General features: G+C 38.1%; 1 protein-coding gene across 2 annotated transcripts in view; it reads right to left on the bottom strand.

Annotated features, from left to right (window-relative positions):
- The window catches only part of PGAP1 (post-GPI attachment to proteins inositol deacylase 1), a 76,432-nt gene extending 64,232 nt beyond the window's left edge, over window positions 1–12,200 (bottom strand). For both annotated transcript variants that reach the window (XM_043445054.1, XM_043445055.1), the window contains exons 1-3: window positions 11,933–12,200; window positions 6,036–6,189; window positions 3,033–3,208 (exon numbers count right to left, since the gene is read on the bottom strand). In XM_043445054.1, coding sequence (XP_043300989.1) covers window positions 3,033–3,208; window positions 6,036–6,189; window positions 11,933–12,079 — 477 coding nt within the window. In that variant the 5' untranslated portion in view covers window positions 12,080–12,200. The remainder of the gene's footprint in view (window positions 1–3,032; window positions 3,209–6,035; window positions 6,190–11,932) is intronic.
- Between the last annotated feature and the right edge of the window lie 12,360 nt (window positions 12,201–24,560).

Genomic DNA, 24,560 nt, shown 5'->3' with positions numbered 1-24,560 from the left:
GTTGCTTTGATTCTTTCCACATAAGCATATCAGTTAAAAAAAAAGAACTACTGGTATTTGATTTGTTGAGCATTGAATCTTTTGGTCTATTTGGGGAAAATTTACATCTTAACCTTGAGTATTCTAAACCATAAAGTTGGTCTGTTCATTTATTTTGGATTTCTTTAATTTCTACCAGAAGGGTTTGCAGTTTTCAGTGAACAGATCTTGCACATCTTTCACTAAATTTATTTAGTGAAAGATGTGTAGTGAAAGATGTGCAAGATCTGCATTTCAAAACTTCACCTTCCATTTGATCACTGATTTCTAAATACTGACCATTTACCTGTGGTTCTGCTAAAATCACTTATGAATCCTAAAACTATACTTCTAACTACTACTATTTTAATCTTACAAATTCTGATGACATGTTTTCATTTTAATTCAATTCAAAACATTTTTAAATTTCACCCGTGATTTTCCTTTTAACCTCTGGGTTATCTAGAAGTCATTTCCAAACATTTGAGGATTTTCCAGATACCTTTTTGCTGACATTTCTAATTTAATTCTGTTATGTTCAGAAAATAAACCCTGTATGACATCAGTCCTGACATTGAGACTTGTTTTATGGCTTGACATGTGGCATATCTTAGTAAATGTTCCGTGTGCGCTGAAAGAGATCATAGCTTGTTCAGTTGTTGGGTGTGGCCTATAAATATCAGTAAGCCCAGCTTGTTTCTACAGTTGGTGGACATGTTCTATAAATGTCAACAGGTCAAGCTGATTAACAGTGTTAACATCTTGTATACTTTACTGGTTTTCTATTTATTTCATCAATTATTGAGAGAGGTTGTTGAAATTATCCACTCTAATTGTGAATTTACCTATTTTTCCTCTAGTTTGTTAATTCTGCTTCATCAACTTGGAAGCTCTGCTACTAGCTGCATACTCCCTTGAGATTCTTTGGCCTTCCTGATGAGCTGACTCTTATTACCAAGAAATGTCCCTCTTTTTCAATGTAATGTCTTTTGTCCTAGACTCTATTTAGTTGATACTAAGATTGCCATGCTAACTTTCACACTATCTGTATTTGTATGTGTATTTTTTCCATTCCTTTACATTTCTTAATCAGGATTTTTAAATCTAAAATGGCTTTTGCTTTCCAGTACTCAGATTAGCATACAGTTTGGTGGGTCTTGTTTTTTTAATCCAGTCTGACAAGATCTTCCTTTTAATTGGAGTGTTTAATCCATCTACAATTAACAGAATTATTGATAGCTGCACTGAACTCTTTTATCTTGCCATTTGTTTTCTGTTTGTCCCATCTGTCTTGCGGTTCTTTCCTTTCAGATTGAATACATTTTATTGTACTTCACTGATACTGCATTTTTAATAAATCAAAGGTCTATGGCAACTTTGCACTGAGCATGTCTATTTGTGCCATTTTCCAATAATATTTATTCACTTTGTGTCACATTTTGGTAATTATCGCAATGTTTCAAACTTTTCCATTTTATTTGTTATGGTAAGCTGTGTGATCACTGACCTCTGATGTTATGATTATGAAGGTTCAAATGATGGTCAGCATTTCTTAGCAATATTTTAAAATTAAGGTATGCACATTGTTAAAAACATGACGCTATCGCACACTTAAGAGTCCACGGTATACTGCAAACATAACTTTGTATGAACTAGACCCCCCAAAACTCATGAGACTTGCTTAACTGCAGTGTCTGCTTTATTGCGGCAGTCTGGAACCTAACCTGCAGTATCTCTGAAGTAGATCTGTATTTCTTCTCCATTTGCTCTTTAGCTGCATCTCCTTTTTTGTTGTTGTTACTCTAGAAATTACAATGTACAACCTTATCAGTCTATCATGAATTAACATTACACTTCTTACTGTAGTGGAATAATTCTATCTATTCCTCTTCCTATCTTTTCACCATTAGTATATATTTTCCTTCTAAATAAATTATAAACCTCATAATGAATTCATTACTGGAAATAAATTTTTTAACCTTTTAACTCTGAACCAATTGGAGACACTGGCGCTCTAATCCTAACCCTTCCTCCTTGGTGTGCTATTGCCTTGTATTGCCCTGTGCATACATAATGTAGCACTCAAAGACTGAAAGAATCGAATCTCAAGAGCTCCTATCTATGCCTAGGTCTTCGTTCTCTTCTTCTACTCTGACCACAAACCTAGCCATGTCAGTAGTCCCAAATGCCAGCCCCTGCCTTCTTCAGCTTAGTGACTTCAATTTGCTCTGTTTCACCTCTAAAAATTTTACCCCATGGTCTGGAAAATGCTTCCAGGCAGAAAGCTGGGCACTCAAGGAGCTCACATCACATGTTTTCCCTCTTTTGGTGATCATAGATCTTTACCATTTGGTTGTCCAACATCTAAAAACATGTGCTTCAGATATTTTCACCAGTTTTATAATTGTTTATATATGGAAGTGGTCTACTCTAGTACCAGTTATGTAGACAATTAGCAGAATTACCAAACTAGAGGGAAAAATAGGTAAATTCACAATTAGTGTTGATAATTTCAACAAATCCATACTAATGGATTTAGGAAATGCACTGCACTCCTAATTTGTATATAAAGGAAAAAAAATTTGTTTTCCCAAAATTCACAAGAAAGAGTTCTTGTAAACTGAATTTGAACTTCAAAACCCATGACTGAATTCAAAGCAATAGAACTTCACACAAGAAAACCTTTGTGCCACCTTTGCTTCAACTTCTGTGTGTGTGTGTGTGTTTGTACACACACAACTCTTTGGACCTCACGGACTGTAGCCTACCAGGCTCCTATGTCCGTGGAATTTTCCAGGCAAGAATACTGGAGTAGCAGCCATTTCCCACTCCAGCAGATCTTCCTGACCCAGGGATCGAACCTGTATCTCATGCACTGGCAGGAGGATTCTTTACCGCTGAGCCATCTGGGGAGCTCATGTAAACAAATAATTTAAAATACGCTGAGTCTCTTCAACAAACAAAAAAAGATACCAGTAGGCTGATCACTATTGATCTCCATGATTATCTCATACCTTATAGAGCTTGAGAATTGTTTTAATGCATTCATGCACAAACTTGGTCTGTTTCTGAAGACTTCCACCATACAGTGCCACCAGTTCTTCATTGAAATTCACACTAAAGAAGTCAAAGTGGTACTTGAAGTCAATGTCTTCGGCTTTTCTAAGTGCAATAGAGCCAATAGAACGAACTGCAGAGGAAAAGGATTAAGTGCATATGAAACAAAAATTTTTAAAGTTTCTTCTAAAGCTTCAAAGTCTCTTAACAAATAACTATCTCTCACACTGAATAAAACCTACTTTAGGGTGACATCCTTAATAGTATCAATTTAGAAGAACAAACCCACCTAGCAATTGTGTGTCTTGTTCTATAAATTTTTTAAAATTAAATATAAAGTGAATGGTTCATTCATTCTCTACCTGTTTCCCCTTCAGTAAGGGCAATAGCAGCTAAAAGGGAAGAAAGGAATCCTTGAGTAATAAGAAGTAGGAACTTTGTCAAACTTGAGGATTTTAAGAGTGAGAAAATCCTACAAGAAATGTCTGCTCATTACAGCTCATCACAATGGTTTTAAACACTCATGGAAGATTTGTCTTTTTTCTTACACATGACATCACTGTAAGTCAATCTTGTCATGCTCTACCTTCTAAATATTTCCCCAATCAAGCCTTCTTCACCACTTCCACCACTACCTTCCTAATCCAAGCATCATCATCTCTTGCCTGAACTACTCTAATAGTTTCCTAAACAGGCTCTCTGCTTCTACTGTTTAACGTTGTGATAAAGCACATATATGTATATAAGTAATATACATATATTGTGATAAATATGACATATACTATACATATATAGTGATAGGTGTGTATATATATATATGTATATACATATAAACAATTTTTTAAATTGCTGGTCTCTTAATTTCAAATGTAATTCTCATTTCCCACAATCATACTCTCTAGGTTTTAGGTTTAGTAAACAAAATATTTGTTTTCCACTCCATTTTTTAAACATATATAATTCACAAACTATGTAACTCATTGTGCAAAGCATACAATTTAATGATATTTTGTATAGTCAGAGAGGTATACAATCGTTTTCTGCAATCTAACTTCAGACATTTTTTAATCACTCCCAAAAGAAAACCCTTTACTCATTAGCAGTTACTCTTCATTCTTCTCTTCCTCCTAATTCCTAGAAAGCACTAATATATATGTGTGTGTGTGTATATAAAACTGAATCACTTTGCTGTACACCTATAACTAACACAACACTGTAAATCAACTATACTTTAATTTTTTAAAAGATCTAAGATAAAAAAATCAGTAAAAGTTACTTTTACTGTATTAAAAAAAAATGTTAAGTGGAAGAAGCCAGTCACAGAATAATATACACTCAATGATTACAGTGAAAATTTAAAAGAGTCCAAAATTGGGACTTCCTTGGTGGTCCAGTAGTTAAAACTTGGTGCATCCACTGCAGGGGGCACAGGTTCAATCCCTGGTTGGGAAACTAAGATTCTGCATGCTGAGTGGCATGGCCAAAAATAAAAATAATAATAAAATAAAAAATATCAGCTCCTCTTTAAAAAAAAAAAAATTCTTAATAGCCCCAAATAAGTAGAATGAATTAGAGATACACACTAAGATGCTAAAACTATAAAGAAAGTAAAGAAAATGACTACCTTAAACTGAGGATTGTGGCTTCATCTAGAAGGAAGGGAGGGAGCTTTAATCAGGAAAGGGCACATAGGGGCTTCCAGGGTGCTGCCGACCTTGTACTTCTTGACTTGAGTATGGCCCCTGGGTACTCACTTTATAATCATTTTTAACCAAATAGCAATAGTCTACACATTTTTCTGTTTATGTGTTATACTTCAAGTACAATGACTAAATTTTAAAAATCAGAGTTTATCATTCCCTACCCAAACTCTCCAATAGTTATCCATCACATTTAAATCAAAATTCTAAGTCTCTTCCACAGCTTTTATGATACAGCCTGTGGCTACTTTTCCATCCTCATCACTTTTTACCTCTAGTCTCAGTAGCCTTGAGTGCACCAAACACGTTCCTGCTTCCACGTCTTCCCTGCAACAGCACCATACCTCAGTCCCCTGCCACACTCAAGCCTCTGCTCAAAATGTCATCTCCGCATACTGGCCACTTCGTCCAGTCACCTCTTGACCCTGTCTGTCCTTTATCCCTTACTCGTTTATTTTTCTAACTTTTAACATTACTGGCATACTAATATCTAGAATATCTAGAATACTGCCTAATATCTAAAACACTGCCTGGCTCATGGTAGGTGCCCCATAAATATTTGCTAGCTAAATAAATAAACATGTAAGTAATTATACTTTGTTGTTGTTCAGTCACTAAGTCGTGTCCAGCTCTTTTTGACCCCATGGACTACAGCACAGCAGGCTTCCCTGTCCTTCACTATCTCCCAGAGTTATACTAAAGGTTGAAATAATTCTATTCTTATTATATAAAAGAACACGTCATTTAATAACAATAAGGGGATTTTAGCTGAAATTACTTCTACATTGCTTGACTGTTACACTAGGAATAACTGCTATATTTCAATTTGGAATATGTACACAGATCTTCCCCCCAACCCTACCTTTCTGTGTTTGCCTCCATATTTCTAGATCTAATTTAAATAACTCCAAAAGAAAGACATCAATCTCCTCTCTTTCTCAGCATAACTTAAACCACCGATTTACTTCTCTAGTCAATGCTTTAGGTTCTGTTTTGTGTACCTTCAATTTTTAACATAAACCTCTTACCTCTACCGATTCCCAAATCCCTATATCATCTATTTATCATCATCTTCTCCTACTTATTCTCTGCAAAGTGGCTTTCAACTTTTTTTTATAAACTTGTCACATACTTCTCTCAGACAAAATGTCGTATATTTGTGTCTCCCAGTATGCATAGTGAAGTAGTTAATGCAGAGTATGTGTCTGAATGAATTCTTTAACTGAATTCACAGCTTTCAAAATTATTTTTGAGACTTACCTTGCTTATAACTTCCAGCATTACCAGGAAGAAAGAGAACAGGAATACCCGTTAAAGGGAGAACTTTGTGTTCTTCAGCATAGGACCCTTCTCCATAAAGATATAATTCATAAGCAGGATAGCGTTTTGCCAGTTTCTTTGGAAGTTCAATTTTCTATAGGAAAGAGAAAGCAATTTCACTTTAATCTGTTTTAGTAATACAATTCAGTCTCACTATACCCAATTCTGAATTATACAAATTAGATTTAGTACAATATAAAAACGTTACTGATGATAAAAACTACACTTAATGAACAACAAAGTTCTACTTTTAGTTTACACATATGAAGCATCTGTCTTGAATTATGTGAGTTTTAAACCATGAAGCCTTCAAGAAAACATAAAATGAGACTACTTAAATTCTAATAAATAGAAACTACTCAAAATAGCTACTGACAAGTGAAAAATACTGGTTTATGTCAGCATGCTCTATGTTAACATAATTGAAAATGCATTTATTATCAGTTATCAATTATACTTAGAAATGATAAAAGCTTTTCATTATTAAATGAATTCTTTTTTGCTATTTTAAACTGTTTGGTAATGTCTCTCTCCTTTTACTCAGGCCCTATTATATACTCCAAGCTGTTGCATCATTCAAAGGAAAGTAACTTTGTTTTATAATGCAACTTTCCTACCGCTCAACTTAATATGCTTGACCTACAATATGCTAACAAATTAATCGAATCTTACAGCCATGACTTGGTCAAGACATGGACAGTCTTCTCACCACAAAGATTCCAATGAATTAGCATCTGTTTCAGCTTTCATGACCTGGTGCATGGTTTGTCAGCAAGCCTAAAACTACTCTGTAATTCATATTATTATTTTCCAAATGAGCCAGTAATTGACATTTCTTTCAACATAATATAAATGAAGTCTTAATGTCATCCCGAAAAGGTAGGCATCTATAAAATTAGTAGTAAAGCATAAGCTCTTCTTCGGCTCCTTTTTTTTTTTAAACCCCTAAGGGATAGAGACCATTAAGGGCTTCCCTGGTGGCTCAGACAGTAAAGAATCTGCCTGCAATGCAGGAGACCTGGCTTAGATCCCAGGGTTGGGAATACCCCCTGGAGAAGAGAATGGCAACCCACTTCAGTATTCTTGCCTGGAGAACTCCTTGGACAGAGGAGCCTGGAGGGCTACAGTCCATGAGGTCACAAAGAGTTGGACACGACTGAGCAGCCAACACTGAGACTGAGAGGCCATTAAAAACGAAACCAGTTACACTGAACAGTAGATATTATTTAAACTGACATCAAGAGATTTAATGATCTAGCAGTAATAGATCCCCTGGAGAAGGAAATGGTAACCCACTCCAATACTCTTGCCTGGAAAATCCCATGGACGGAGGAGGCTGGTAGGCTACAGTCCATGGGGTTGCAAAGAGTCAGACACGACTGAGTGACTAAACTAAACTAGTAATATGCACGTGCTTGGTAAAAATTTTAACTACTGAGTGAATTTTGAAAGTTGCAAATTGGTAATGACTACTGAAAAAAATCACTGTTCTAAAAAGAATAATTCTGATCATTTATGCAAATTCCTGAATATTTGAGGATAGTACCATAAACAATCTGTGCCAATAACACCATGAAAACAACTTCAGAGACTGTGAGCTTCTTGTGTAAGTTACTAGCAACTTTATCTCCTCAAATATTCAAAATACAGAGATACCAATTTGCTTTAAGATGTGTTTATGTACCTCAACTCAAATTAGTTCCAATATTAATTATGCACAGTAAATAATAAAAAATAAAAGTGATGTAATATTTTGTTCTTTAGGTATAAATTATGCAAAAAAAATGAGAGAACAAGGGAACAGTTATCTTAACTCCTTGTAATTTAGCACACTATTTGAGACAGTAGCACACACACAGTAGGTTCTTTTTAGGACGGTGACTAAACAAGAGTTTTGAACGAGCTGAAAACTAACTAAGAAGGATAGGAACTATCAAATACATCCAAAAAAGTATTTAATTCCCTGGAGACAGAAAAATAAGCAAAAGAATATTATTTGATAAATTTCATAATCTACTATTATAAAAGCAATTTTATACTGAGACAATGTACATTTAAAAATATGACTGCATATAATATGGAGTAGAAAAAGCATAAAGATGGAAAAAAAGACATAGAACAGAAACATAAAGTGGGAATCGTAGGCAATGGCAAAACTGCATTTCCAACAAAACTCAAGTTGGGAGTAAGTGGCAGGAAAAGACAGGAAGGGTATTGCCTAGAGGACAGAAAAGATATTGCCTGAGGACAGAAAAGATATAGGTATACAAAAGGATGACGATTAAAACACAGAAGGTGGTCAAGGAGTTTAAAAAAAGAAAACATTTATAGCAACAGGACTCCAATATATTTTAAATTGATTATTTTAAATGAGAACTCTCCCCCACAAAAGGCTAACAATCCACAGTCCATACTGCTGTCAAGAAATAACCTTGTTAAAACATACACCTTATGTGTCTCCTCACTACACACAGACAATAAACACTTGAGGGGTCCTTTAAAACCTGGTTCTAATTATTCTTACCTACTTCCTTATAATTTATATATGGCATATTTTAAATGTTTTAATATGTTCCAAAATTCAAGATTCAACAGGGTATATACTAAAAAAGCTCTACTACCCTTGGGTTCATTAGTTATCCAATTACCAATCAGAAGGCAACCAGTGTTAGCAGTTTGTGCTTCCAGAAGTAGTAAACTACCCAGAAGTAGTTTACATATACAATATACACAAATATAAGCAAATGTGTCTTAGGTTATTTTCTCCTTTTCATTAAAATGATAACATACCACAAATACTATTTATGGAATATATCCTGGTTCCGTCCTACCTTCGCAAATGTTCTTTATTCCTGCAATTGTCTTGTTTCTGCACTGTGTGAACCACATACATATCCTACATTGCCCAGTACACAGCCTCTTCTCTATACCTGTTGACTACCCAAGATGAACATGGCAGCTCTCTTCTGTGAAGAGCCTTGTACACACTTACAATGAATTATAACGTTCAATACATTATATTTTGCCTATTCATTTCATTCCTATCTCCTTCATTATATTTTAAAGACAAATTTAAAGGCACAATGTCTGATTTACCTCGAATTCCTCCTCACCCAAATCCCGTATCTAAAATTTATTTACACAGGGAAGTCATTAAATGACATACTAAATAAACATCACACTTAATAACAAGATAAGCGATTTGCATTTCCCAATATCAGCATTTCCTTTCAGAGAGCAGGTCACATATCTAGAGGCAAATAAATTATTGTATGAAAAAACACAACACAGATGTTTTCGTCTCAAATTCTACAACTTGGCTAAAATGTAAGGCAAAAAGCTTTCAAGGATAATGTGTATTTTGCCTGGTAGGTTTGTGAAATGTTCAACTAACTCTGAATAAGTGAATCTAGGAAAACCAAAGGTAGAGGATTAAGAGATAATAATAAAAATTTAAATTCAAAACAATTTTCAGAGTTTCAAATTCTTATCCCACATTTTATTTTTAAAATGGAAAATCAAACTGAGCACGTTTCAACCAACGTTTTAAATGCCTCTAAAATTCTGCTAAAGAATATGTAAATGAGAAGTAAAAAAAGAAGAAAAGCATTAAGAAAGAGAAAAAAAAAACAAATCCAATAACTAGGATATTCCATACGCTGATACCAATGTGTGAACAACTAGAGCTTACTATAAAATATAACTAAAAGCAATATAAAAATATGTTTAGAACATTTTAAACAAATAATTGGTTCTTAATAGAAAGTGCCCAGTTATCCAGAAATCTCACTTATCATACTCAAAATGACTCATTTCTGTAGGCAGCTTCTGCAACCTAGTGTTCACAATAAAATGAAGAGTCAAACACAAATACTGTAGTGAATAAACACTTTTTACATCATAAAGATAAAAATTTACTGAAAATGTGTATCAAAACCCCTGCCACTCTAATATTACAGTACTAACATATTATTAACAGAAGTATAAAACCTCAAAAATAAATAAATAAAACCTCAAAACAGCAAAAATAAATAAGACTATTCAACAACAACAAAAAAACCCAAACAGCTCTTTTGCATTAGCTACACTAATTTTCTGTGTCTTTCCAGTCAATATTATGCTGCTTTGTTCCCAACACTAAGTGATTTCTACTACTTGAAATATTAAGATAGCTTCAATAATTGTGGATAATCCAAAAATAAATGGGAATTAGTATTGTATTGTTTCCATTTTAACCAAACTCTTCAATGCAGTACAAAACTAAAACGACCTACTTGAATCTACTGGGAGTTTTCTAATTAAACCAAAGAAAAATAAAAGATTATAAAGGCTTTATTTTCAGTTTTTTTAAAAATCTAAACTAAAAGCCCACATATTTAACTATATGTAGCCTCTGATAAACATAAACCACCATATTCATTTAGAAATTAAAAGACCACTGTAATATGCTAAAATCTGTTCCTTCAATAGCACCTGATATCAAAAGCTTCCATTTCCATATAAGCACTGATCCAAGGTAAATATCTCAAAACAAATCAAATCTAAATTCCATCCAAGGTAAAGATCTCAAAACAAATGAAATCTAAATTGAGATCCAAGGTAAAGATCTCAAAACAAATGAAATCTAAATTTGAATTCTGCCCATGGGAAAGAACGTTCTTCAGCAATTTAAACCTTAAGTAGTTTTAAGATCTAAATAATAGCAGGGTAATCAAATAATAAATAATATTCCTCCATAATGACCTGTACACGGAAACAACCAGGATCTGCATCCCTCACCTCAAAGAATAAATTTTCTATGGTTTTAAATGCATTTTATCAGTATGTGTATTATAGTACACATACTTTTTACGGTAGGGAGTTATCATTACAATATATATTCCATAATTAGGAGATGCATTTAGAAAGGAAAGAATCATTCCGGTGAAATTTCTTTGGATGCCTGTGTAATTTGTCACTCTTTTTACAGCTGGTCATGAATGAAATTCTAGAGTCTACCATGCTGAACCGATAAAGCAATTGTGATTGAAAATATCGAAAGAGGAAAGAAAGGTGGGGGCGGAGAGACAGAAAGAAGGGCCGGGTGTTTTTTAAATTGCAAACACAGTGAGAAAACCAAAACACCACCAGGAAAACAGATTTTACTTTCAACTGGTAAGGGGCGACTCGCCTCTATACAGGGTACAAGACTAGGGGGCTCCGCAAAACCTTCCCAAGAGAAAACTGCGTTAGTTCCTCATTTATTTACTCATCAGGTCAGACTTTCACATCGAGGTAAATCCCTGGAGTCTCTAAAGCAGCCCTGGGAACTATCCAGGCAACATATGCTCTGTAGAAGCTTGGTTCCCTTCTAAAAAGCAAGAGCTGACACGCAAACTCCTGGGCGGGAAGGGAAGAATTTCGGCGTGTGGGAAGCAGAGGAGGGCTGGAGCACCTGTTAGGGCAGGAAGGCTGGGAGGAGGGATTTGGGGAAAGCTTTGGAAAGCTTTGGACTACAGCTGCCTCTCCTGGGATGAGGGGCGTTGGGCCCGGCCCTTCTCCGCTTGGGATTCGGGACCGCGAACCGGGCGAGGAACCCGGAGCAATCTCGAGGGGGGGCGGGGAGGATGCTCCGGGAACCATCTATCACGGACCCCGCCGAGAAGAGAGGACAGAAAGGGCAGGAGAAGGGGACCGCGCGGGGCTGCGAAGTATTCTGGGGCGAAGAAAGCAGAGACGTGGTAGGGGGAAGGGGAAGGGAGAGGCGCGGGGAGCCGAGGCAGGGGAAACGCACCGAAGGGTAAGGCTGGAGGGGCCCGTGCCTCGGGGAGGCCAGCGAAGGGAGGGCAGAACCTCACCTGATACTCCGGGTACTCAAACATGTAGCTCATACTGCACTTATTTTCCTCAAAGCCGAAGAAGACGTCCCATAGCCCCACGGTGGCCATGAAGACCATGAGGGCATAAAACGCCAGGTTCCAGAGATTAACAGAGTGGAGTAACATGACGCCTCCGCCACCACAGCCGTGGGGCCCTCAGCCCTGACTGAGGAAGCAGAAGAACGTCCCGCTGCCCGCGCGGGAGCGAAACCCGAGCAGCGCGCGCCTGCGTGCACGCCCGGCCTGCCCGCGCGCCCGCCGCGCGTTGCGCCTGCGCGCAGCCTCTCCAAAGCCTTCCAGCCCAGCGTCCCCCTGGGAGAGCGGAGGCGGCGTTTGCCGCGGGAGCGCGAATCTGAGGGCTGAGAAAGGAGGGCGCGGAGTGGGCCGGGCTGGGGGGTGAGGGGAGGGGGAGAGGGCGCAAGGAAAAGGAGGGGAGGGGCGGGGCGGGCAATGAGCGGCCGGCTGGAGAGGAAGAAGAGCGGTAAAGGGGGGGACGAGAGCGGCACGGGAGGGCGCGGGAGTCCTGGAGCCGAGGAGAGGGAAGGACTGGGAGTGGGCGTCTGGTGGGCTAACCTGGAGAGAGAGGGGCGATTAATGATGGTGAGGCGACCAGGCGTGGGGAGGGGAGACATCAGAGCCCGGGGACCACCAGCTGTCACGTCGCGAACCTCTCTCCCTGTGCAGCTTAAAAACCCTAACCGTTCAATTTTGAAACGCCTCAGGCCTCCGCAATTTCCGTTCTCCCAGCGGTGGTGGAGTACACCCACAGCTCTCTGGACCCGTTAGCTTAAACAGAGATCAAACGGCTTTTTCTCCCCATCCTTGACCGCCGACATCGGCCCAGTAGGCAACAGTGCTTAAAAGCAGGGGCCCATAAAAAGCCACCAGCAGGTCGACGAGATTCAAGTCTTGGTATAAGATAAAAGCCTGAATCAAAAAGCATCGTTGGTCTTTAAACAATGCTACCAAATTTTTCCATTAACACTGATGCAACCGATAGGTATCTGTGTGATCAATTTGTCGCCAACTTGCCTTACTCCTCAGAACCTCCACCTCTTCGAAAATTAGTTTCACGTTAACATATGGAGACAAATTCCCTCAAGCTTCCACTCAGATTCCCTCGAGTGACTTAATTCATTTAAATGAATTTCAGTTTGGTTTTGCACAAAAAGGGGGTAAAAAAGTAGCTCAGAAACCATTCATAATCACGTATTGCAGCTTCAAAACACTGAAATTGTTAGGAGTTAGAGTAGCACCCTCTAAAGCTGACCCAAGAGCAGATAGGTGTGGTGGGTGGGTGTGTGTGTGTGTGTGTGTGTGTGTAACTACAAAATTATTCTTATAATTATTTTTGGTACTGACTGAATTTCATTTCACTTGGGCTGATTTTCTGTGCAGATGAAGTGTGGCTATGATACCTAAAATAATTTTAAAACTAAAAGGAAGCTTATAGTTTATCTCATATGATACCGTGATATTCATATGTTCAGAGCACCTGGTGTCTGGGGTGAAATTAGGAATTGGTGCGGGATATAAGGAGTCATTTGGGAAAGGATTTAAATTATACATTAAAAATGGAGTGCTCAATAGCCTGGGATCTTGAGAACATCACAGGCAAGATATCTGCTCCTCATTTCCCCTAGCATATCATGATCAGCCCAAATAAACCAAGGGTGAAGTTGCACTCACATCTGTTTATCCCAGTGCCTCAAACTTATTGTACATATGAGTTACTTGGAGATGATAAAGCAGATTCTGAGCTTCCCTTATGGCTCACTGGTAAGGAATCTGCCTACCAATGTAGGAGACACAGATTCTAGCCCCGGTCCAGGAAGATCTGACATGCTGCGGACCAACTAAGCCACAACTGTTATTGAACCTGTGCTCTACAGCCTGGAAACCACAACTACTGAGCCCATACATGCTGACGTCTGTGTGCCCTGGAGCCCATGCTCCGCGACAAGAGAAGCCACCACAATGAGAAGCCTGCACGCACCATAACTAGAGAAAAAGCCCCCGCAGCAACCAGAAACCAGCACTGCCAAAGGTAAATAAATAAATAATTACAAAGCAAACCCTGACTCAGTTCTGGAGTAGAACCCAAGATTCTGCATTTCTAACAATCTCCTGGGTGATGCCAGTGATGCTGGTCAGTAGACTACACTTGGAGTAGCCAGAATTTATCCTTCCTGAGAACTCGGCTCTGCAGAGAAAACTCTGAACCTGAAGATGACCGAGCTTACTGTTGTGATGGCTTACATGAGTTGTGGCAACCTGCTGTCTTGATTATCTTCTCAGAAAAGAGAGGCAAAGAGGCTCAATGGACTCTTATGTTTGTAATCGTTCTAGCACTACCTTTTAACTTCCTTTTTTCCTATTACAAAATTATCCCCATCCTGGCTTCAGTTCATTTTGTGTCTAACCTAACCCAGACCATCACTTAACTACCCTCTGCCAGTGCTGTCAACTTCCTGAAATCTTGTCTTTCAATCTTACTCTGTTTATAGACATCCAACCCTGAGTTGATATCATCTCTGAGCTCTGACACCAGTGTATCTGAGCACTGCTGGAGAAAATGACACAATCATTGGAATTACTGTTCAGAAGTATTTTTATATGTTTCTGGTCAACTCCCTCTCCTAGTCCTCAAACCACCTCTTTTTAGGCTGCCTACACCATCTTTCTGTTTCAGCAGAAACAGACATATTATCAGTACATAATGTTATCTTCATATTTACAGAGATGATTTTGATTTTCACATATACATTCTTTCAACTCTTTGTTTCCAAGTTCATTATCTCCATCCAGTCCTAATTCAGTTAATACATCTGAAGTGATTAGAACAATGCCTGGCAAATAGTAAGCATTATTATCATGTCATTAGAGGACATCAAAAGCAAATCCCTCTAGTTGTGTTTTAGTTCCCATTGCCTCCTTTCTCTTTTGGAAATTAGTTCTATCAAGTTAGTCTCTGTCAGTCTCTTCAACTCCTCTCTCCCTTGAAGCATATAAATATGCTCAGATCATATTAATTTTATTCTTTTAAATTTAAGGTGTAGTGCCACCTGGGCCAGGTCATAGGCTAGTTCAATTTAAAAATTTTTGAGGAACCCACTGTTTTCCATAGTGGTTACACCAATTTAAATATTCTTTAAAAATATATTAGTTTTATTGAGATATAATTGACAATTTTAAGGTGTAGAGCATAATTATTTAATTTACATCATGAAATGATTTCCATAAGAAGTTTAGTGAACACCGATAATCTCATATAGACACAAAATTAAAGAAATAGAAAAAAATTTTCCTTGTTAGGAGAACTCTTAGGATTTACTCTCTTAACAGCTTTCATAGATAACATACAGCAGTGTTAATTATATCTATCATGTTATACATTATATCCTTTATATTACATATTTATAGAATATAAATATTATATACATTTATAACTGGAAGTTTTGTACCTTTGACCAACTTTGTCCAATTCCCCCTCCCTCTACCCCAGACTCTAGTAACCACAAATCTGGTCTCTTTTTCTGTGAGTTTGTTTATTTGTTTTTAAAGTATAATTGACCTACAACACTATGTTAGTTCCTGATGTACAACATAGTAATTCAATATTTCTATGCATTTCAAAATGATCACTATGATAAGTCTAATTACCAATCCATCACCATATAAAGGCATTATAGTATTATTGACTATATTCCCCACACTGTACATTTAATACCTGTGACTCATTCATTTTGTGACTGGAAGTTTGTACCTCATAATCTCACTCACCTATTTCTCTCATCCTTGTACCCCTCCTGCCTTCTAGCAACCACTTGTTTGTTCTCTGTATTTGCGGTTCTGTGTTTTGTTTGTTCATTTGTTCTGTTTTTTTAGATTCCATATAAGTGAAATCATACAGTAGTTGTCTTTCTCTGTCTGACTTATTTCACATAAGCTAATACCTTCTGGGTCCATCTATGTTGTTGCAAATGGCAAGGTTTCATTTTTTATGCTTGAATATTATTCCATCATATATTCACATACACGTGTGTGTGTGTGTGTGTGTGTGTGTGTGTGTGTGTGTGTGTGTGTGTGTATCACAACTTCTTTATCCACTCATCTATTGATGGGAACTTGGGTTGTGTCCATATTTTGGCTATTACGAATAATGCCGCAATGATCACAGAGATCATAACTTTCTGAATTAGTATTTTTGTTTTCTTCATATAAGTACCCAGAAGTAGAGTTGCCAGGTCATGCATGCATGCTAAATCACTTCAGTCATGTCCAACTCTTTGCCACCTTATGAACCATAGCCCACCAGGCTCCTCTGTCCATGGGGATTCTCCAGGCAAGCATACTGGAGTGCGTTGTCATTTCCTTCTCCAGGGAATCTTCCCCACCCAGGGATCAAACCTGAGATTTACATCTCCTGCATTGGCAGGCAGGTTCCTTACCACTAGTGCCACCTGGGCAAGGTCATAGGCTAGTTCAATTTAAAAATTTTTGAGGAACCCACTGTTTTCCATAGTGGTTCCACCAATTTAAATTTCTACCAACATCTCTACCTCACTAACATTTGTTATTTGTTGTCTTTTTTATAATAGCCATTCTAAGAGGTGAGAGGTGATTTCTCATTGTGGTTTTGACTTGCATTAGCTCTTATTAAAATAAAAAGACAAATCTTCCCTGCAACTATTGCCTGTAACTCTTGTCTTTTCATCTCAGTTAGGATTTTTAAAGGTATGACTTTTTAAATTTGTGTGTTCATGCTAAGTTGCTTCAGTCTGTCTGACTCTTTGTGACCCTATGGACTGTAGCCCACCAGGCTTCTCTGTCCATGGGATTCTCCAGGCAAGAATACTGGAATCTGCTGCACTTAAATTAATGCAAATTTCATAAAGGAAATTACCATATTATAATCATTTGACAATCACCGCTCAATTGAAATATTTACTAAATTAATTAATATGTCAGTTTTCTTAGGAGCCAGAGATCAAATTGCCAACATCCATTGGATCATAGAAAAAACAAGAGAGTTCCAGAAAAACATCTACTTCTGCTTTATTAACTACGCCAAAGCCTTTGACTGTGTGGATCACAACAAACTGTGGAAAATTCTTAAAGAGATGGCAATACCACACCACCTTACCTGCCTCCTGAGAAATCTGCATGCAGGTCAAGAAATAACAGTTAGACCTGGACATGGGAAAATGAACTGGTTCCAAATAGGAAAAGGAGTACGTCAAGGCTGTGTATTGTTACGCTGCTTATTTAACTTCCCTAGAGAAGGAAATGGCAACCCACTCCAGTATCCTTGCCGGGAAAATTCCATGGATGGAGGAGCCTGGCAGGCTATAGTTCCTGGACTCACAGAGTCAGACACAACTGAGTGACTTCACTTTCCTTTCACTTTCATGCAAAATGCTGGGCTGGATGAAACACAAGCTGCAATCAAAATTGCTGCGAGAAATATCAATAACCTCAGATACGCAAATGACACCGCCATTATGGCAGAAAGTGAAGAAAAACTAAAGAGCCTCTTGATCAAAGTAAAAGAGGAGAGTGAAAAAGCTGGCTTAAAGCTCAACATTCAGAAAACGAAGATCATGGCATCCGGTCCCATCACTTCATGGCAAATAGATGGGGAAATGATGGAAACAATGCAGACTTTATTTTTCTGGGCCCCAAAATCACTGCAGATGGTGATTGCAGCCATGAAATTAAAAGATGCTTGCTCCTTGAAAGGAAACCCATGACCAACCTAGACAGCATATTAAAAAGCAGAGACGTTACTTTGCCAACAAAGGTGCGTTAAGTCAAAGCTATGGTTTTTCCTGTAGTCGTGTATGGATGTGAGAGTTGGACCATAAAGAAAGCTGAGCGCAGAAGAATTGATGCTTTTTTGAACTGTGGTGTTGGAGAAGACTCCTGAGAGTCCCTTGAACTGCAAGGAGATCCAACCAGTCAATCCTAAAGGAAATCAGTCCTGAATATTCATTGGAAGGACTGATGCTAAAGCAGAAACTCCAATACTTTGGCCACCTAATGCAAAGAACTGACTCATTTGAAAAGACCCTGATGCTGGGAAGGATTGAAGGCAGGGAGAGAAGGGGACAACAGAGGAAGAGATGGTTGGATGGCATCACTGACTTGATGGACATGAGCTTGAGCAAGATCTGGGTGTTGGTGATGGACAGGGAAGCCTTGCATGCTGCAGTCCATGGGGTCGCTAAGAGTCCAACATGACTGAGCGACTTCACTTTCACTTTTCACTTTCATGCATTGGAGAAGGAAATGGCAACCCACTCCAGTGTTCTTGCCTGGAAAATCCCAGGGATGGGGGAGCCTGGTAGGCTGCCGTCTCTGCTGCTGCTAAGTCGCTTCAGTCCTGTCCAACTCTGTGCGACCCCATCCATGGGATTCTCCAGGCAAGAACACTGGAGTGGGTTGCCATTTCCTTCTCCAATGCATGAAAGTGAAAAATGAAAGTGAAGTCGCTCAGTCATGTCTGACTCTTCGTGACCCCATGGACTGCAGCCTACCAGGCTCCTCCGTCCATGGGATTTTCCAGGCAAGAGTACTGGAGTGGGGTGCCATTGCCTTCTCCGAAGCTCCCCTTAGTTTTTGTCTATTTTATTTACTGGAGGCAAAAACTATCCTGTCAACGCATGGTAACCATCCTCATATTACATGATTTGGAATATAAGAAAAAAGAATGGTGCTGTTTGGTGTGGGAATCTATTTGCTTTCTAATATAATTCAATAAATTCTACTGATATCAAAGTACTACACTCATGTGACAGGTTTTTAAATAAGCTTTATTTCCTTTGTTTCTTTATACATACATACACACACATAAATATGCTGGGAGCCAGCACACAAGATCCCACCCATGATAAGGTCACGAGGAGAAGACCTGACAAGCAAGGCAGATCAGGACTTCAAGGATTTCGAAAAGCTGCCCCAGCACTCACCTTAAAGATGATCTCTGTCTTTCTGATGCTTGCTATATTAGACTACTCCCTAATTTCTGTGACACAGGTAGAAGGCCTTCCCCGATCTCTTTCCAAACAGAATCAACTTAGAACTTTAATCAATATGTCCCCTGGACGGCGGTATCCTGTAAGATTATCCAGGATGAAAGGAGTGTTTCAATTTAGACCCCTTCGCTAGCATTCTAGCCTGCTTGGCAAATGCATACTAATGCACATGACTGCTCACAGCACCTTAATCATAAACAGCATAAAGAGCCTGATCACATAAAGGCCCTAATAGGCACAGAGCCCTTCGGGGGTGAGGAAGCCCTATTAGAGAACATAAAATATTATTCTAAAAGTGGTTATAGTTAAAGATTTAGAAAAATAAGAGTTTAGAATTGTTCATTTTAACCAGGAATGCTAAACAGGGGCTGCCTCACTGGAGCTGCAGAGTCTTTGTGTGGTAAACCTTTTAGATAAATTTAACTGATAACTTCTGCAAAAGGACTGACCTTTGTGTTCATTAAAGAATAGATTATGGAAAACAGCTTTGCATTCACCTAGGTCAAAAAATGTCAATAGGCCCCAAGGCCAGAAGATAATGTACAAGACTCTCACAAAGAAGTATGCAGAAAACACCCTGGTTTCGTGAAGGATGAGCCGATGTAATATTACACTATCTTCCCCTTAAAAATGTACTAACTTAGAATATAAAAGCTATGGTAAAAAATAAAGATTTGCCAGACTCTGCTGCACCCCCCGTCTGGTCTCTCTCTCTCTCTCTCTCTTTCTCTCGCCGACGCCGTTCATACTGAGGGTACCCCTGGATCCTGCCGAGGCTGGACCCCGGCATAAATATATATATATATATATATATACACACACACACACACACATATAAAATAGATTGGCTCTTAGAAACTAAAATTTATTCTACTCAATTTGTTTTAAGCTTTTTCTCAAACTTGTTAGTCTTTACCTCCTAGTGCCTTATATGCACAGCTTCCCCAGTGGCTCAGCAGCAAAGAATCTACTTGCAAAGCAGGAGACAAGGGTTTGCTCCTTGGGTGGGGAAGTCCCCCTGGAGGAGGAAATGGCAACCCACTGCAAAATTCTTGCCTGGAAAATCCCAGACAGAGGAGCCTGGTGGGCTGCAGTCCATGTGGTCGCAAAGAGTCGGACACAACTGTGCAACTGAGCACCTTATATGTATCGGGCATTCAATAACATTTGTTTTTAATTTACTTGAAAATAAATCAGATTCTACAAATTACAGTCATAAAGCCTCACCTTTTTCTCTGATGTTTCAAAGCTTGAAAAGAAAACATAATGCCAGCAACTCTGTGGCTGCTAGCTCTGTTTCCAAGGAAACAGAGAATAAATCATCAAAAACAAAATAAGGATTTTCAACCTGATTACCCTTTTCTCACCAGTTCAGTCTCCATTGCTGCAAAATGAAAGGCAACATAACCTCAGCCCTGCAATCCAGATTTTTAATTCTGTTTGTGCTGTCTCTCACTATTAAAACTAGGAGAAAAATTTAACCTCTTGGGTTATATGTTGGTTTTCTCCTAGAGAGTTAAATTCATTCACAAGGATGAAGAATACCTTTTGAAAATAAAATACTATGTACATTTGCTGAATAACTTAATATGTTTTAACATCAAAACTGTCAAATGTTTAAATTATTGAATCTCAGATTTAACATTTCTTGGAAATAATATAAGTAATGAGAATTTCTAAGAAAAGGATAAAGAGTTCTAGGATGAAATGTTTTACTTAAAGAAATAAGAAAGAGGAGAGGATGAAAAAATGATAGGAATCAAGGGGGGAATAATTGCATTTTCATTTCACAGAGCAAAATACCGTTATAACATTGTTCTTTTTTCTGCAGATTTGTATCTGCTGTGATAAAAATCATGATCTGGAACAATATAGATAGCTATAGATAACAAAACTTTGATTTATCATTGTCATATTACCTAGTGGTGCTATGTGTTTTATAAAAGCAGTGTTCCTTTCAAATCAACACATTTTACATCTTAAATTTACAAAATGTTATGTGTTAGTTATACCTCAATAAAGCTGGGGGAGTAAAAAGCAGTATTCCTCTATTTAAAAAATGTAGTTAAAACCAGAAGATTCTCTTTGGGGTAAAGTGCACAATAGAAATTTGCTTTAATGGAAGTACAGTTCAGGAGGGTCTAGGTGGCATATTAATATTTTTTAGATAATGAATACTGAAATTCAGATAATAGTGCTAATGGGAAAGAATGATTCATATCACCATTGTTTGGGGACTTCCTTACATCAGTTTTCCACTTATATATCTACTTCCCCCAAAGGACTTCAGCTTTTTAAAAGCCTGGCCTACACAAGGGTCTTGGTCATTTTTAATACCTACAGTCAGTATCTAGTAATTGGAGGCATTCTTCCATGTTTTTGAATAAATATTTTGTATTTATTTAATAATACCCTATACTTTACATGAAGGTTTTAGCTACATCTGGCCTTTTACTATGAAAGGCAAAATTTGTGGTATTCAAACACATTTTAATTATAAACAGTAATAGCCAAAGTAGACTACATTTTGTGAAACAACTCTTAATATTTGTAAAAATTTTTGAAAAAGACTTGGAGAATAAAATATTAATCTAGAAATTTAGCTAACATAAAAATCTTAATGTTAAGAGAGAATATATAGTACCAACATGTGAAACATACATACACTTATCTTGAGAACAGTAAGGCATATAGGAAAAAATGGTGAGTTCTGGCTAAAGGACATGTTCATATATTTAAGCAAAGTATGGAAGGTGGTAAGACCTATAGAAATATTAGCAAGGGATCTGGAAATGTATCCTCGTTTGCATACTGAGGAAGTTGCATTAAATCAGAAGTCATGAAACTTTCTATAAAGGGCCAGAAAATAATTTCAGCCTTGTGGGCTGTAAAGTCTCTGTCACAATTACTCAACTCCTGTTGTAACATGAATGGACCTACAGGTAAATAGGTAAATAAATACAAAGTTCTAATAAAACTTTATTTTCAAACACAGGCAGTGGGTCAAATTTGGCCTCTTGGCCATAGTTTACTGATCCCTGGGCTAGAAGATTCTCTCAATATTCCAGATTCAATATTCTATACCTATGAATATTAACATTAGCCAATGCCACTTTTCTGATTTTCCAAACTCATTAGACATTGGTCAAGAAGTGCAACTAATGATGAAAGAGCAGAAAAACTTAGCTTTTAAGTGTTTTACAAACTTAACCTAAATGTACATCAATTTAACCAGAGTTCTATTTAATATCACTGTGCATGTGCATGAAATATTGTAACATTGCTTGATATAGTATTATGACTAATTTTATTAATAGATCTATTTAATTTAAATAGATCTATTTAAATTAACTACCTAATATATTTTATGAAGCATATTCATATATATAAGGATATAAGAAATCTCTCTAAGAAACTTTATGGCAAAATAATCACCACTAATTTTTTTGGTTGTATTTGCACCATTAATTTTTATGAATCTTAAGTTTCCTTTTAGAGAGTTAGGGGCCAAGGAATAGTCACTCATATGTTAGGTCAGAAAGCTAAGCCTACACAAAGTTCTACAGTTGCCTTTCTTACCATATGAGTGTCTCATCTACAAAATTCTTAATGCATGCCTCCCCTGATCCTGGTGACAGACCACAGAGAAAAAAATCACGTGTAAAATTTTTTTTTATGCTAAAAGCAGGGTAAGCAGAAGGTTTCTATGGAACTTGAGGGACAAACTCCTGTTTAAGATAATCACAGTAAAAATGAGATGACGGTGGAAGCAAACTGACATTTCTAGGAAGAATTGCTATGGGTGGGCTTCCCTGGTGGTCCAGTGGTTAAAAATCCACCCTCCAATGCAGGGGACTCTGGGAAGAGTCCACATGCCATGGAGCAAATAAGCCCACACGCTGCATGCGTGTGCCTAGAGCCCAGGCCTAAAGCCCACGCTCCATAAGAAGAAAGGCCCCAGCAATGAGAAGCCCTACACACCACAATGAAGAGGAGCCCCAGCTCACTGCAACTAGAGCAAGCCTGCACATAGCAACAAAGGCCCAGCACAGCCAAAAATAAAGAAACAAAGAAAAAGTTTAAAACAAAATGGTTATGGGCATCTCGTTTTCCTTGATTAGTTAGCCTTTTAATGCTAAATTACCTATGACCTGATAAGAAGCAGAGGGAGTTTCCAAGGAGTCCAAACTTCAAAATGAACTTTTGTCAGCTATGAGTTTAATGTAAGGAGGCCTGGTTCAGTTTTTATCTTTGACCCACAAGTTTTAATAATTTGGGAAATTAATCATCTTGAGCCTCAGTTTCCTCATCTGAAAAACAGGAAGAATAATTCTACTCTGGGGATTGCTGGGAAGATTACAAATATCTGTGTAAAGTGTGATATGATAAAATAACTATGGTATGTATTAGAAACACAAAAAATGTAACTAGTATTACTATGAGCTTTATAGCACTTGGCTACTTAGAAAAGCTAGTAGTAGACCCAGTAAACTCAAAAAGACTTGCCTAGTACCAGAATGAAAAATAAAAAAGAAAGACTAGTGGTTCACAAGTAACAGAACATAAGGATCACCATCTTTTTAATCTGTCAAAGAGGCTAACAAGATATATGGCACCAAATTGACATTCAGGAAGACCGACTAAATTTAAAAAGGTGAAAGTCCTTTAGAGGAGAGATGAATACACTTTACTAACAGGCAGCAGAAGGATGCACAATCTTTTAGTATTTTTAGGAGCTGGGTAGCCTCTCCAAGGGAAGCACATTTCAGTGAAAGCACAGAGCTTCCGTGGGCAGTTGATTTTGGACCCCTGTCACACCTATGGTCCAGGGCAGCGTCCAGCATGTGTCTGTTTCTCTGTTTAGTGGCTCTTCTTAAAGCTGTGTGACACTTTTTCCCTCTGTATTGCAAGGCTTACTGCAAACATACAGCTGCTGTTATACTTCTTAAGCCCTTTCTGCTGGGCAGTTGCCAGATGCTAAAGCCCTGCTTCAAAGACCCCAAGAAATGAAACATATGGGAAGATTCCAGGCTCACCTGCTGGATGTTGTACAATAAGGGTCCCTGGCTCTGCTGTTCTGAAAACCCTCAATTCAGTGAGTCACATTATAAAGCTCTAGGAACTGCCCTCCAAGAGGTTCTGCATGACTAATACCCATTTGGTTCTTTGGGCAGAGCCAGAGCCAGCAGGCAGTCTGTCTGGGAGGGGTTAGCCTGATTTTCAACTTGTTATATCTTTTCCTGTGTCGTGTGGGTGGGTCACATGCTGTGAGTTTTAAGCACACAGGTATGTACTGGTGCCCATGTCTGCTCAGTCTAGCCTAACAATTCCTACTCCAGTGCTCCTGACTTACCCTGATGGCTATGTGGATGGAAGATAATGGGTCCTCCTTTCTCGTAACTGGTGCCAAGATGGGTCCCTCCAAGCAGTCTGTGAAAAGAATCCAAAAAAGTAAGGGTAAGACTGAGGTCAGAAACTGAGGAGGTGACAAGTTGCCAAAGTGTAAACAAGCCATTGTTGTTGCTATTGAGTCACTCAGTCATGTCTGATTCTGCGACCCGATGGACTGC

The sequence above is a fragment of the Cervus canadensis genome, chromosome 24, assembly GCF_019320065.1.
Source record: "Cervus canadensis isolate Bull #8, Minnesota chromosome 24, ASM1932006v1, whole genome shotgun sequence".
Classification (NCBI taxonomy): domain Eukaryota; kingdom Metazoa; phylum Chordata; class Mammalia; order Artiodactyla; family Cervidae; genus Cervus; species Cervus canadensis.
This window is presented reverse-complemented; position numbering and strand designations above follow the sequence as displayed.